Here is a 13,420-nt window from a genome sequence, read left to right on the forward strand (position 1 = left end):
AATTTAGTTAATATTTTTTTAAAATTATAATAATTATTGATTTTTATTATAAATACTATTATAATTAAATATCTTAAAGTGAGAATAATTATGTTTGTTAGAAATTATGTCTCTTAGATGTTAATTTGTTTATAAACAAATATATTATAAGATAACCCTTTCACTCTATTTAAATTTCTTTCAATTCATTATTCACTAGAAAGCGTGTCTTGTTATAGATTTTATAAAGAGAATTTGTTAAAAAATATAATAAAAGGTTCACACAACTAATCATTTCTTTTTTAGATTTACCTACTTCTCCACCTAATTTTTTTTTAATATTACCCATATAACTTTTCTCTCAATAAAAATAAATAAATAAATTGTCATGAAACACTATCATGAACATAAGTTTTTAATAATTATTTTTCCTAATTACTCTTTAGTTAATTTCAATAAGATTATTAATTATTTATTTATTTTAATCCAAAAAAATTATCTATAGTTACACACCTAGTTTATCAAACTGATTTTTTCAAAATTCTAACTTTTCAAAACATTTTTTAATCTTATATTTTTTTTAAAAGTTCCGAAAACAATTTACCCATTCATATAATAATATTATAATACATTTAAATTTTTAAATCTTCAAAATCCCATAATATACTAATTAAAATTATAAAATATTAATTACTCACATGTTTAGCTAAGAGATTATATATCATTAAAAATTATTATTAAGATTATTCCATTACAAAGACGTTTAAAACAAGATTAATAATCACTTGGTAGTGTCTAAAAAATTCAAACTAATTCATTAATTCTTTGCATGAGATTTATCACACTTCAATGGCACAAACACCCAAAACACTAACATATCAATCAGCTGCACAATACCTCCCTGCAATATACTCTCGTCCACCCAAAACTTAATGTCATACTAATTATATTAGCAAGAGCCTCCCAAAATTTTGTCTCAGAATGTTCTTATAAGCTTCATCTTCCTGAACATTACTTATTTGTGATCTATGGTTTATCATTCTATTGTTTTCTTTGCATGCAAGTATTTACTGGAAGTTCACCCCCAGTGTCATATCTAGTTCCTGTGATTTCATCCATTCAAGTGTCTAAATCAATGGTTCTAAATATGATTGTGAGATTTGTCCACCACAAAAACTCAAAAGAAAATGGTTAAAACCCTAGAATTCTGACTCTTGTCTTCATTTTCACCTTCAGATTTTGTCAAGATGGCTCTGTAATTCAGTAAGTATTTTTGGGCTGTCTAGCTTAGTCGGAATTTAGAAACTCGATACAACCATGTAGCAAGTTTTTAACTGGGCATAAATAATCACTAATAAACACAACACTGTAGTTTGTGACATGCTCCAACTGAATAAGTTTTCCTTTTTATTCCAGGTTTTAAGTTTTGGAATTAATAACAACCAAAATATATTTGAAACCATGACACTTTTAGGCATTGGCAGTTCAATAACCAAATACAGTGCCCTGGCCTCCAAAACATGAAATTTATACAAAATGGTCAACCAACAAAAGAAGGAAACAAAAATGAATAGAACATCAAGAGAAAAACATTTTTTGGCATAACGATCATGTAAAGTTTTGGCATGTCAATGCTGAAACAAGATACAAGAAATATATTACAGGATATACAGTTCTTCATGAATCAGTAACATAAAAAATGTTGGAAAAGACAAATGCATTGAATGCATTGACTTAAAAGGACAAAATGGGCACAATTGTCTACAAGCAAATGGCATTCAAAAATAATTAAAAAATGAAGGAAATACAGAGCCATGTACAGCATCATGCTTGCAGAGGTATCAATCTGCTCTTACTAGTATCCAATCAGCCAATCAGTGGAAGATGAAATCATTAGGCAGAATAAAAAATGACTCTTCATCATCCACTCCTGCATTTGGTTGGCTCAGCATACAATAAGAGAATCAAGTCTTAAATAACCAGATTTTGTTACTTATTAGTACTTATATCTAGTTTTTCAGAACTTCTGTGCCAATATCTCTGTTGGCCAGGTCACTTGCGTGGCCATTCTTGTAACCAATGAATTCTTGTAGACATTTTGTCTTTAAGGCTTTACGTTTTTTTTCTCCATTAGAAACTTGTTTGTTTTTCTTTCCTTTGTTAGGTAAAAGATCCTTGGAAGCAGAAGGAAAATTGTTATAACTAAGGCCATCCATAATTTCCCCATCATCAATAATGATTTCAGCTGGATTCTGGTTCAGTGTGCATATCTCAATATTACAAGGCCTTTTGCTAACAAAGGCAGATTCTCTGTTTCCTTTGTTCAGACTTGACTTTTTTGCTTTCATTGAATCTTCTGCTCTTCTTTGTTTAAGATTCATTCCAGAGATAGATAAGGCTTGGAGATGGTGCCTATTCTGGGAGTACATGTCTGCAGCAGCTGTATGATTTCTATTCAGGTGTACATTAGTAGGTGGTCGCCTATATGATCTGGGGCCTTTGGTAGGGCTTGGTCCTTTGATAGACTCTGTAGTCTGGGACAGTGGAGGAATGGTAGATAAATTTTGTAGATTGCCGTTGTAGCCATTTGCAAAATGCAATCCATTTTTCTGCTGCATTACAAACAATGGTGCACCTTGAAAAGGACTTTGTTTATTTGCAATTGATGATTCCATAGCAACATCTACTTTGTCAGGGACCATGCAAGAAGAGCTAGAAGCTCCAGAGTCCCCATTTGATACCAGACAGACATGACTGAACTTTGGAACAGGAGGTATAGGTGTTTTACAACTCTGAGTATGCTGTTTCACACACGTGCTATCTTGGATCGGTACAGGAATCTTACACATTCTATCTTCGCAAGAAGACCCAGTTGATGCACAGGTTATGGGATGAAACCAAGGGGCATGCTTTAGTGAAGAGGCATGAAGTAGCTCTGAAAACGTTCCATTATTTTTATTTTCTGATATAATATTTTGCTCAGTTCCACAATTAACTGGAACTGAAACACTTTGTCCCATCAGCCTCAGAACAGGCACAGAAGGAACAGAAACGGGGTAATTATGACCAAAGATTGGCCGTGCTTGGGCATTGACCTGCTGCAATAAAGCTGAATTACTTTGTCCCACAAAATAAGCAGGAAAAGAAATTACATCTCTTTTTCCAGAGGGAACTGACATATCCTTTCCTTTATGATTTTGAAATGGAACATTACATTTTGAGCCAGAATTTAAATTGGAATTTCCACTTGTTGGAATTGGCATCACATTCTGTGTGAGATTTGGATTTGAGTTCATTGCTGAACTTGCACCAGTACAATGAAGAGATGATTCAGAGTCGTTGTGGAACTTTGAAACTACTGGCTTTCTACATTCCTGTGGTACATTAGTGTCTTTATTGTACAAAGTTTTCATTTTCATATGCTCACCATCACTTGCTGCTACAATTGGCACTTGTAAAAGGGCTAGTGACATGCCATTTGTACAGAAAGTTCCCTCTTGACTGTTAGGTACCTTGGAGTTCGGGCAATCAACAAGAGATGTCGCTGGATTACAGGTGACATTTGTTCCAGTATAAAAGGGCATAACGAAGTTTGAATGTTTTCCCCACGGATTGAACCATTGAGATGATTGCAATGTCTCTGAATGCTCTTTACGAGAGTCAGATTTGATGGATTCCATATCTGAAAAAGATGAATTGCCTGTTGAAATCACCTGAAAAACATTCATTTGGTTATCAACTCCAGGTGTGTTTCTGCCCAAAAGAGTTCTTAAATAAACCTTGGGACTTACCTGATCAGGTTTTTTTGTCGATGCCAAACTCTTATGCCTTGCTGCTTTCTTCTTAGAATATGTTCTTTCTTTCTGTGTAGGTTTATTGGCATGACTAACATCTAATTCCTTCACCTTAATCTTCACTCTCCTGTCATCCTTCTTGCTTTTGAGTTTCTTCGAAAGATGTTCTGATAAATCTCGTTCACTTTGGTTTTTCGCCATTAATTCTACAACATCCATAGGTACATCATACACTTCAGAACTCCTCGGATTCATCTGTCCATCTGCATGATGAATAGAATTGTCCTGAAGCAACTTATCCCCTGACATCTGTGCCAAGTCTGATGCTCCTTGCGGCATTTGAATAAATTTAGAAATTGCTTGAAATTTTCTTGCATTTGCACAATCCTGAAACAAAACAAAAAAACATTTAGAGATCAATGAGGTTCTGACAAAAAAATGCATAAATTTGTCCCCTAAGAATAGAGGAATATGAGGGCACCCAAATGCATTGGTTATCTTTCAGTTACAAACTACCACATGCAGAGGACTTTGGAAATATGAATGCCTTAAAATGAAACATGACTCATCAAACTAGATTTGTTTGCCTACACCCAAGAGATTACTTTTCTCGAATCTTTCTAAAAGGACACAGCCAAGAACCAAAGTTGCACAGATACATTAAAAATAAAATACAAAGCATTGCCTTGCATGATTTATGTTTATTTCCAAAAAGTAATTTTTTTCCAGCTCTTCTATTAGTAAAGCTCAGACACCATATCATTCACCAACAAAAAAGGGTATCAAACCATAAGATAGTTTTGTGTTTTCTCATTTAAAGAACACAAGCGCCTCTTCTTGATGGCTAATAATTATTTAACATGTACAAGAAATTCAATGTGTAATGAAGTCGCATAAAAGTACAATCAAGTTTAATTCTAGAATTTTTTTAAGATATACAGACTACAGTGTTTACGACAGTATTAAATGAAATAAAACTGACAGTGGATATCAACAAAGAACTAGACTGGAATATATACAATTTAATATACTTGTCAAGATGTTCAGTGCTCTGGCAAGTAACAATTTTTTTTATCAAATAATTTTCATCCAAACTAAAAGCAAGCCAGAGGACAGGCATGTGTCATATCGTAGCAGGATTATTAATGTAATGGAGAGTAATCTGACAAATGCTTTGACCAAAATCAAAACACGCAATCTTTAATGTTAAGAATTATTTAGCATTCATTTCAAAGCAAACCATTATCTATAAGTCTCACCATCAAATTGGGGAAATGGATATGGAGGGTAACAATGGATTTTAAAAAACATACTCAGTAATGATTAAAAATGTCAGCTTAAGTTAAAACTCATTGATTGAAGAATAAAAACTGGTCTAAGTGTCCTTCCAGTTGGAAAACCTTGGCAAAAAGTAAGATATCTAACAACTAAATAAATAATCCGTTTATTTGGCAACTAATATGGCTCTTAGAAACTCCTAATAGAACAATATGAAATAGGTTCTCATATTGTTGCCTATAATTTATTTGCATGCATTTATCCATCCCATCCAGATATCATTGAAAGAGAGAATATATTCTTACAGAAATGTTAGTATTCATTAACTAGGAGACAGGCATCAATGATAAAATTTTGAAAACCCAAGAGGAGTCTGTGCCATGACCATCTTGGAAGGTGTTACAGGAATTAGTTTAGAAAATTACCATGTGCAAGTGTAGAAAATAACTTCATTACTGGAAATTATTGAATTTTTCCATCACTCATAGATTTTTACAGGGGTCATAATACAAGAAGAGCCATGTTTCTATGTAGTTGAACTTTAAGAAAACAGTAAAAACATCCTAGTTGTTTCAACATGATTATCCACCATTTATACAAGAATATGCATCTACAGCACCATGCACACCAGTTCCAACTTAAACGCTAAGGCTGAGGTCCCATGGGCACCCGCTTCCTTAAAAATAGAGTGGGTGCTGCTGAGATTTTTTAGGGATATTTAAAAAGGGAAGCGGTCCTATGAATTTATAAGTGAATCTGCTTCCAAAAAATATAGCGGCTAAATTTAAGGAAGCTTGTGTCTCATGAATTTTTTAAAAATTAAATTAAATTTATTCATAAATTTGTTTGGTGAGAATTCATTTTGGTGGGAAAATGAAGTGTAGATTATTGACAAATGGCATAATTCCTCCCTAAGCTGGTGGGGCTAAATTCAGCCCCACCCCTTTATCACCCGCTCAAATTGAGAGGGCTATAAATTTGGGGCTCCTATTTTATAGGAAAAGATTCCAATTAACCCTTTAGCCCCCCCTAAAAAAGTATGATGGAGCCACCCGCTCCACAAAAATAGAGCCCAAGCCCCTCTCACAGGACCCCTGCCTAACACTACTTCACCCATGAATAAATTTCAGAAAGTTAATACATGCAACACATATACCTTTACTATTCAATAAAAAGAAGGAATTTGGAAACAACACAAATTTATAGGCTATTCACAACACTTTAAAAAACCCAAAGTGGAGCAGTAACATTAATTCTTTAATTTAACGTACAAAATAGTCTTGCAACCAGAAAATTAGTGAGAAGCCAAGAGTACTTGCATGGCAAAAAAATTATGCTTTCTTATTGAAAAAAAGTAACGAGTATTTTTTGCTGACACTAATTTCCTGTTTAGCTTAGTTGAACAAAGTAAATTAAATCTGACAAATATATTAGTAAATGAACATGTGCTTGTAAACCTATTACACATGTCCATAAAAGTATAGAAATCATCATCAAAAAACAAATAAAAATAACCCAATCAGTAAACCAATAAGCCCAATTAATGGTATGATGTACATAATATATCTGGGTCAAACAATTTTTTGGTTTTTGTAAGAGGTAAATACTGTATTATTATCTTTCATTTCCCTTTCAAGTGGTCTCCGCACAAAGGGAAAGCAATTCGTATGAACAAACAAATATGAACTGCGGTTGAAATAAAAGACAATGTTCATGATGATTCAGCTAAGTTGTGTTTCCTTCAGTAATCATTAATCAGTGAATCAAATGTAAATCCTTTTTATTGACAACATAAGGGACTACTTTGTGGTGTTATTTCATACAATGGGTAAAGGCAAGAATTCATAGTCATACACACCTTTAAAGCAAAGCTTGACGAAGCATCCAAAGATTGAGCTCTTTTTCCATGTTTTTTCTTTATTTTAGAGTTTTCTGAATGTCGTCTCTTGTAATTAACATTATTGATATCTGCATCAGGAGGTACTTCAGCTTTGTTATTTGTTTCAATTTGTGATTTTGAAGATGTTTTGGCAGCATCTTTGGGAACTATCATGGAATCGACTGGGACCAGATCTTGTTCATGATTCTCAGCTCTGCATATATTTTCCTCCACTGTATCAGCCAATCTAGACTCTTCTTTCTCTTTATTGCAAACCTCCAAAGCCAGGCAGTCGGAAGCAATTATATCTGCTATTGATCGCTTCTTCTGTGACTTCTTCTTACTTCTAGACTCACCGACCTTCAAACTCTCAGTTTCTTTAGATTTATCAACAGATATCTGCTTCATTGGAAGGTCAACACATTCTTTTCCTTCTGTTATGTTACTTCTATCACTACCTTCAATACCGGAGCATTCAATTTCAGTTATATGCATGACAGCATTCTCTTCATCTGTTCCTCTCAGTGAAAGATCCCTTTTTTTTATGCTTGATTCTACTGTTTGAACTGTCTGCAAATTTATTTCTTCTGAAATTGCTTCTGTATTGTTTTGGCGAGCAAAACTTTGTTGATCGGGTTGAACATTTTCATCCGAACTCAAAGAGACAGGAGGAGCAGTGTCATTGTTCTCTAATGCATTTGCATTCCCACCAGGTTGATCAGCATCGCAAGTTTCAGAAAGCAATGGTAATAGTTGTGAGGTAGCCTGCACTGTCCCAGTTTCTCTTACCTTCTTACTTATCTGCTCAAATATGTTTCTGTTCTTTGAAAAATATTCCCAGGAATTTGTAGAGTGATGAGCATTCTGGAAAGCATTAGTTTTGCTTTCTTTTGAGCCAGCTACATCATCCATTTCACTCATTAATAAGGAAGATAATGGCTGAGTTACTGACTGCCCCATGTCAGTACATGCATTTTTTCTATCATGTTTATTATTACAATGCTTTCCAGTCATATCAGCCTTTCCTACAGACCTAGACAAAGACTGTGGCCTTAAAGTTTTCTCCTCTGCTGCCTTTGGAGTTTCAGATTTACCTTCTTGTAGGTTCACTGGAACTATCCCTTCATTCCAGCAATGCTCCACTGTCTCTTCTGTTACCACCCTTCTGTCTATCTTGTCCTTTTCGTTTTCATGTGCAGATGAACTCAAATCAGAATTTGATTTTAATTCAACTATTGCACACTCTACCACTTCCGTATCACTTGGTGTATATTCCCTACATTTCTCCTGCAGATTGGCATTGGGTGTAGACAATTGTTTTCCAAACTTCTGATGACCAGTAGCAATGTTACCATCACATGCCTGTAAGGAACCACACAAGCTCTTTGTACTGGTTTTCTCACCTAAGATCTCTGAAATGTTGATGTCATCCAAACATTTTCTACAGTTCCACCATTTGTACTGGGGAACTTCAATGGGAGGCAATGCTGCATTAACTTCTTCCTTCAATCTAGTTTCAAGTAACTGCTGAGGAAATGGCCAGCATATATTTCCATTCACTTCACGAGTTCTTGCAACATAGCCACTGTATGAGGCAAAGGGTCCAAAAACCAGATATAATCAGCATAGCATAAAAATTCCACTACCACACATATTGTTAATTGCAGTTCAAATAAGGAAATCTTACAGCAAGAAATTATTAATTGCAAGTATGCCAAAGAAATACTGACATTACTCCAATAAACAGTAGCTAGGAACGATGACCTATACCTAGGATGAGCCTGTATTTGCTGATATATTTCATATATTTTTGCAGTTACTCATATAACAGGAACACAACCCATACTCCTTGGAAAAAGGAATGCTTATAACGACTGCTATTCCTTCCTTGAGTCAACATATATAAATAAATTACTGAATGCAACACTGAACAATTTTCATCTTCTGCATTTTCACTTTTCCAAATGAAGATTGAATTCCAGAAAAAAGGAACAGGACTTTAGAATATACATATGGAATGTATGTGTTTACGCAAATGGGAATGGAAGTACATATTTGTTGGACAGGATTCAATTGAAGAATACATGTTCAAACATCAAAATATGCAAACCATTCTTAAATGCATACATCTAATCTAAGTTGCCGGTGTGGCAATGGTGGGTATGCTGGTATAGTAATTTTTTCCTCCTTGGCTGCAACAATTTTGGGGGTGCGTGTATACATATAGTATAATACTTCATCATTGAACAATGCCAAAAGCCAAAACAAAAGTGATAAAGATAAATATTTGATGCCAATAGATAGTAAACTTTAAAGAAATTCTAATATACAGATTTGTAAAGCTAAATACAGTTCAGTACAAGATTTCATCGGTGATCAATGCCAAATGCCAAAATGGTAGTGATAAAGATAAATATTAAATGCCAATAGATAGTTAACTTTTTATCATTATCAATTGGCATTTAATAATGATATTTCTACTTGTCTAAGTTCTTGTGTAATGAAATTTCTTATATGACAAGAAATCTGGGGGTTCGTAGTGGAGATCCCAAGGGGTTTTGGGGCAGCAATGACAAGCTGCACAAGGTGTCAGATGTGAGAAAAAACCAACAATAGAGGGGACTGTACCCCAATGGAGCGGAAGTGGCAATTTGGGGACTATGCCTCCAACAAAAAAATTAAATGAAAATGAGAAAAATAGAGAGCAACGACTGAAAAATGATCCTATATTGGATGGAATGATGCTTTTAGAGGCATTTTAGGGTTTTTGCCTTTGGATGCAAAAAGGGTCCTAAAGCATTTTTTCTGTTACTTTTTGGCACTCAGTGCCTTTAACTATGCCTGTATACGCCCATATATGCACCCTGGGTGTATCCAGATGCCCGGGTACATACCTTAGGCATACACAGGCATACCCCCTGGGACATGTACCTAGAATGGATGCGAGAGGCCTTAAGGGCATACCTGGTAGCTTTAGCATCTTATAAAAATTTCCTTTTCCAAAAAATGAACTATTGCATTCACAATTTGTTCAAGAACTAGAAGCCATGATAATTATTTCATTATCTCCAAAAGATAGGATATTGTCTTACCGGAGGCTGAAGTGTTGGCATTTTGTGGCTCCAATTTCCATTTTGTTGTCAACTAAATGTTTCCCATCTCTAATGGTCCAGCATAATCCATGCCTGTATGTGTCCATGTCCTGAACAATAAATGAGAATCAGTGGCACTGTGATTTTAGTACATATATTGACTAAAATTTTGCTTCACGATTTATATCACCTTGGTTTTCCCATCGAGATCATGCTGCTTCAAAACTATCATGATTTCTGCAATATTTACTTGTACAGTAAATGCATGCACTTCAAATCACAGCCAATCACCTGCACATATATATTAGTACCTACAATATGGACAGTAATGCAAAACCTAAAAAAAAATATTGATGCATTAGTGAACACTTCAAAACTATGCTCAAGCAGAGAAGCCATTATACACTTACTGGCAATATTTGAATGCAGATAATGGTCAACAAACCAGATGAATCTAATAGACGCTTTTCTTTTAGTTTTTGTTTCAGCAAAATGATACAGAAATCTGAGTACAAATTTCCTGTGTTTGGTATGATATTAGCAGCACATGTTTCACATTTAATAATCAATCTAATGCCCATATGTTGCATGTACAAACTGACCGCAGGAGTAGTCCCTAGATGAAATTTCAAAGATTTGGCACAACATATTTCCCTTACAACCTATTATCTAAATATCAAATTAATTTCATAATAACTGGCACTTATCAACAAAAGTCATATCTCTCAGCATGCAACTCTAGCTATAAAACTTAAACTTCAAGTTCACTCATGCAACTGAATTGTTTGACCATTGGGATCTCTACTTCCACCTCATTTATTCTTTATTTATTGTTCCATGTTAGGATGTCATATATAATTTCATTCACATTTGTAAATATTACTGTTAAACACTACAAAATTGCAAATAAAGCAGCTAGAAAACTTGCCATGTCTAAACAAAAACTAAAAATATGAAAATAGAGAAAAAAAAAATTATCAGTCAATATCAGGAGGGGATGGAAATGGGATATCAAGTGGTTTTATAATTTATTTTGAATCTTGGCGACTTACCTTTCTTTCAGTCATTATGACTGATATTTGGAAATTCTGGGATGCGCCTATAAGGTACTCAAATCAGTATGGGTATGGATGTGGCATACAGCACAGTTCCCAGCAACACAATCCTTGAATTGTAATACTGTACATGCCTGTAATTGAGTAAGATTCGATGCATATACTAATTATGTAGTAGAATAGAATATGAGACCTCAAACTGCTCTGGTGTTGCACGGTATTGAGGCACAGATTAAATTACTGAGAATTCACAAGCAAGCGTTGTTAAATATCTAATTCTGAAGATGAAAAACGAAAATATCAAGTAAAAGTTTAAGGTGCAACATGCCAAGGTTTCCAAAGTCATTGAGTATTTATTGTTATCCCTACTTTACCTTGATAAGGTTGTTTAATTTAATCAAATTGATATTCAATCACTTTTACAAGGGTAATAATGCAACACAAATATAGGAGTTTCAAAGTCTAGAGTCTTTATTAGAACTTATTGTGCAGTTATGAATGCCATTGCATTATGGTCAGAAAAAGAAGCATTACGTGCATACTAATAAGAAAATAGAAATATAGATAAAATTTCTAAACCCAGTTCTTGGCGACCCTTATGCCATATAGATAGACATCAACCAGTTCTGACAGTCTTGATTAAGACATGCTCATAGCCACTCTACTCATGTTGCCACATATTTTTGCAATCATTTGGAATTGAATAAGTCGTATCATTCATTCTGAAAATCATCACATAGTAACTTCTGCTTCTTGTACTGCGAGCAATAAAGCCATTGCAGCTGTTAAAAACGAAATTGCAGACGTTTCAACTACATTGGAACCAAAACTATCCCGCTTGATTCCTAAATGTACATAAGTACCCAGGACTGTAGTGCATTGCAAATAAAAGAAGGCCTACTTACAGCAATTACCGTCTTGATGAATCCCCTCGTTGCTTATATGGTGGAATTACATGAAAACTGACCTTAACAAGGTCGTTTATTTTTGTGGGCATATTCTTTCTTTATCCTAATACAATACATTCCCGTTATTCTCACAATGCGGTGCCCGTGTTCCCCGTTACAACAATTCTTGGACTGACATGCCGCCCGTTTCAAGTGCTTTCGATGCTGACAAGCACCCATTTACAAAGTTTCTCGGCCAGTTTTAAAACTCCACTGTAAAGAACTTTCCAAAGCCAAGAAACCCTGATTAAGACTGAACCCAACGTGGTGAACGTAAGAGTAAAATATCTAAGTGACATTTTTAACATTAACTCTATAACTACAATTGCATGCCAACAAAAAGTGCAAGTAAAGATCTCGAAAACTCAATCAATAGTTTTTATTGAAATTCAGACTGTCAGTGAAACTCATAGGTTGTGTGATCCAATCTAGCAAATTACAGCCAACGAATTCTGAGCTGAACGAGCGAAGCAAGTAAACAACAAATGTGCATTTTAAGTCAACACAGCATAAATGAATGACAATTATTCCAGTCCTAATTTTTTTAAAATTCAAAGATCTCGAAAGTCAACGGGGTGATCGAAACTCACAGACTCAAATCATCAAAATCATATCTGCATTCAGCGCGTTTGGACGTCAATCTCTCCATATAATTGAATTAATTGTAACAACAGTCGATAGAATACATAGATCTCCGGAAATACGGAATTTTCAACAGCGGAAATAGATTTAAAGAAACGAAAAACAAACCCTGATATAGCTAGGGTTTCATTCATTTCTAGGGTTTCTTTATTCTTCTTTTTCCTTCTGTTCAAGGAGCGCCTAATTATTTACCAAATGTACAATTATTATTTTTCAGATAAAGAAAAAATACTTATTATTCTTTTTCTTTAAAGTCATTCCAACTGATTCCTTACCCTCTGCATGAAAACGACAGACAGTATTATTGCAACCAATAAGATTGGCAACGTCATATATTAAAAATATAAATTTTAGCCAGTTGAAACCCTAGTTTGTGTAAAGGTAAAAGTCTTCTGGCTCTTATGGCTTGACACGTGGAAGAGTACTTTCTTATTATGGATTGTACTTCGAGAAGAATGAAAAAACCTTATAAATTTTGTGTTTCGAGCTATGTAACTTATCTGTTTTGCTGTTAAAATATTTTACTTCTCATCTCCTCCATTACTAATAATATTTTTAGGTCGTTATCTGATAAATTCTTTTATATCATTCAGAAAAAAATCTCAATTTTATATGTGTTTATTTAGGTCAAATGTTCCTCTGAAGGGTTGAAAGATACTTTACAGCGGTCTGCATATTTTTGTTAAGGTATAAGTGTGTTAATCTTGAATTTATAATTCAAGAAAAGTATTAAAACTAATTAATTAACTCTATT

The 13,420-nt window shown here is 34.2% G+C and overlaps 1 protein-coding gene across 6 annotated transcripts; it reads right to left on the reverse strand.

Annotated features, from left to right (window-relative positions):
* Positions 1 to 1,552: 1,552 nt before the first annotated feature.
* LOC149551166 (uncharacterized) lies at positions 1,553 to 12,880 on the reverse strand. 6 transcript variants are annotated; one of them, XM_089786750.1, is made up of 6 exons: positions 12,615 to 12,880; positions 10,213 to 10,313; positions 10,023 to 10,132; positions 6,910 to 8,515; positions 3,771 to 4,160; positions 1,553 to 3,692 (listed from the first exon to the last, which is right to left on the reverse strand). In XM_089786750.1, the coding sequence occupies exons 2-6, from the start codon at positions 10,252 to 10,254 to the stop codon at positions 1,989 to 1,991; spliced, it is 3,852 nt and encodes a 1,283-aa protein (XP_089642876.1). In that variant the 5' UTR covers positions 10,255 to 10,313; positions 12,615 to 12,880; the 3' UTR covers positions 1,553 to 1,988. The 6 variants fall into 6 exon arrangements, with proteins under 6 accessions (XP_089642876.1, XP_089642871.1, XP_089642875.1 ...); XM_089786745.1 differs by having other exon boundaries at positions 1,553 to 4,160; XM_089786749.1 differs by having other exon boundaries at positions 1,553 to 4,160; positions 12,775 to 12,862.
* Positions 12,881 to 13,420: the final 540 nt, after the last annotated feature.

Source organism: Cupressus sempervirens, chromosome 6 (genome assembly GCF_028749045.1).
Source record: "Cupressus sempervirens isolate cs-2001-9-10 chromosome 6, ASM2874904v1, whole genome shotgun sequence".
Lineage (NCBI taxonomy): Eukaryota > Viridiplantae > Streptophyta > Pinopsida > Cupressales > Cupressaceae > Cupressus > Cupressus sempervirens.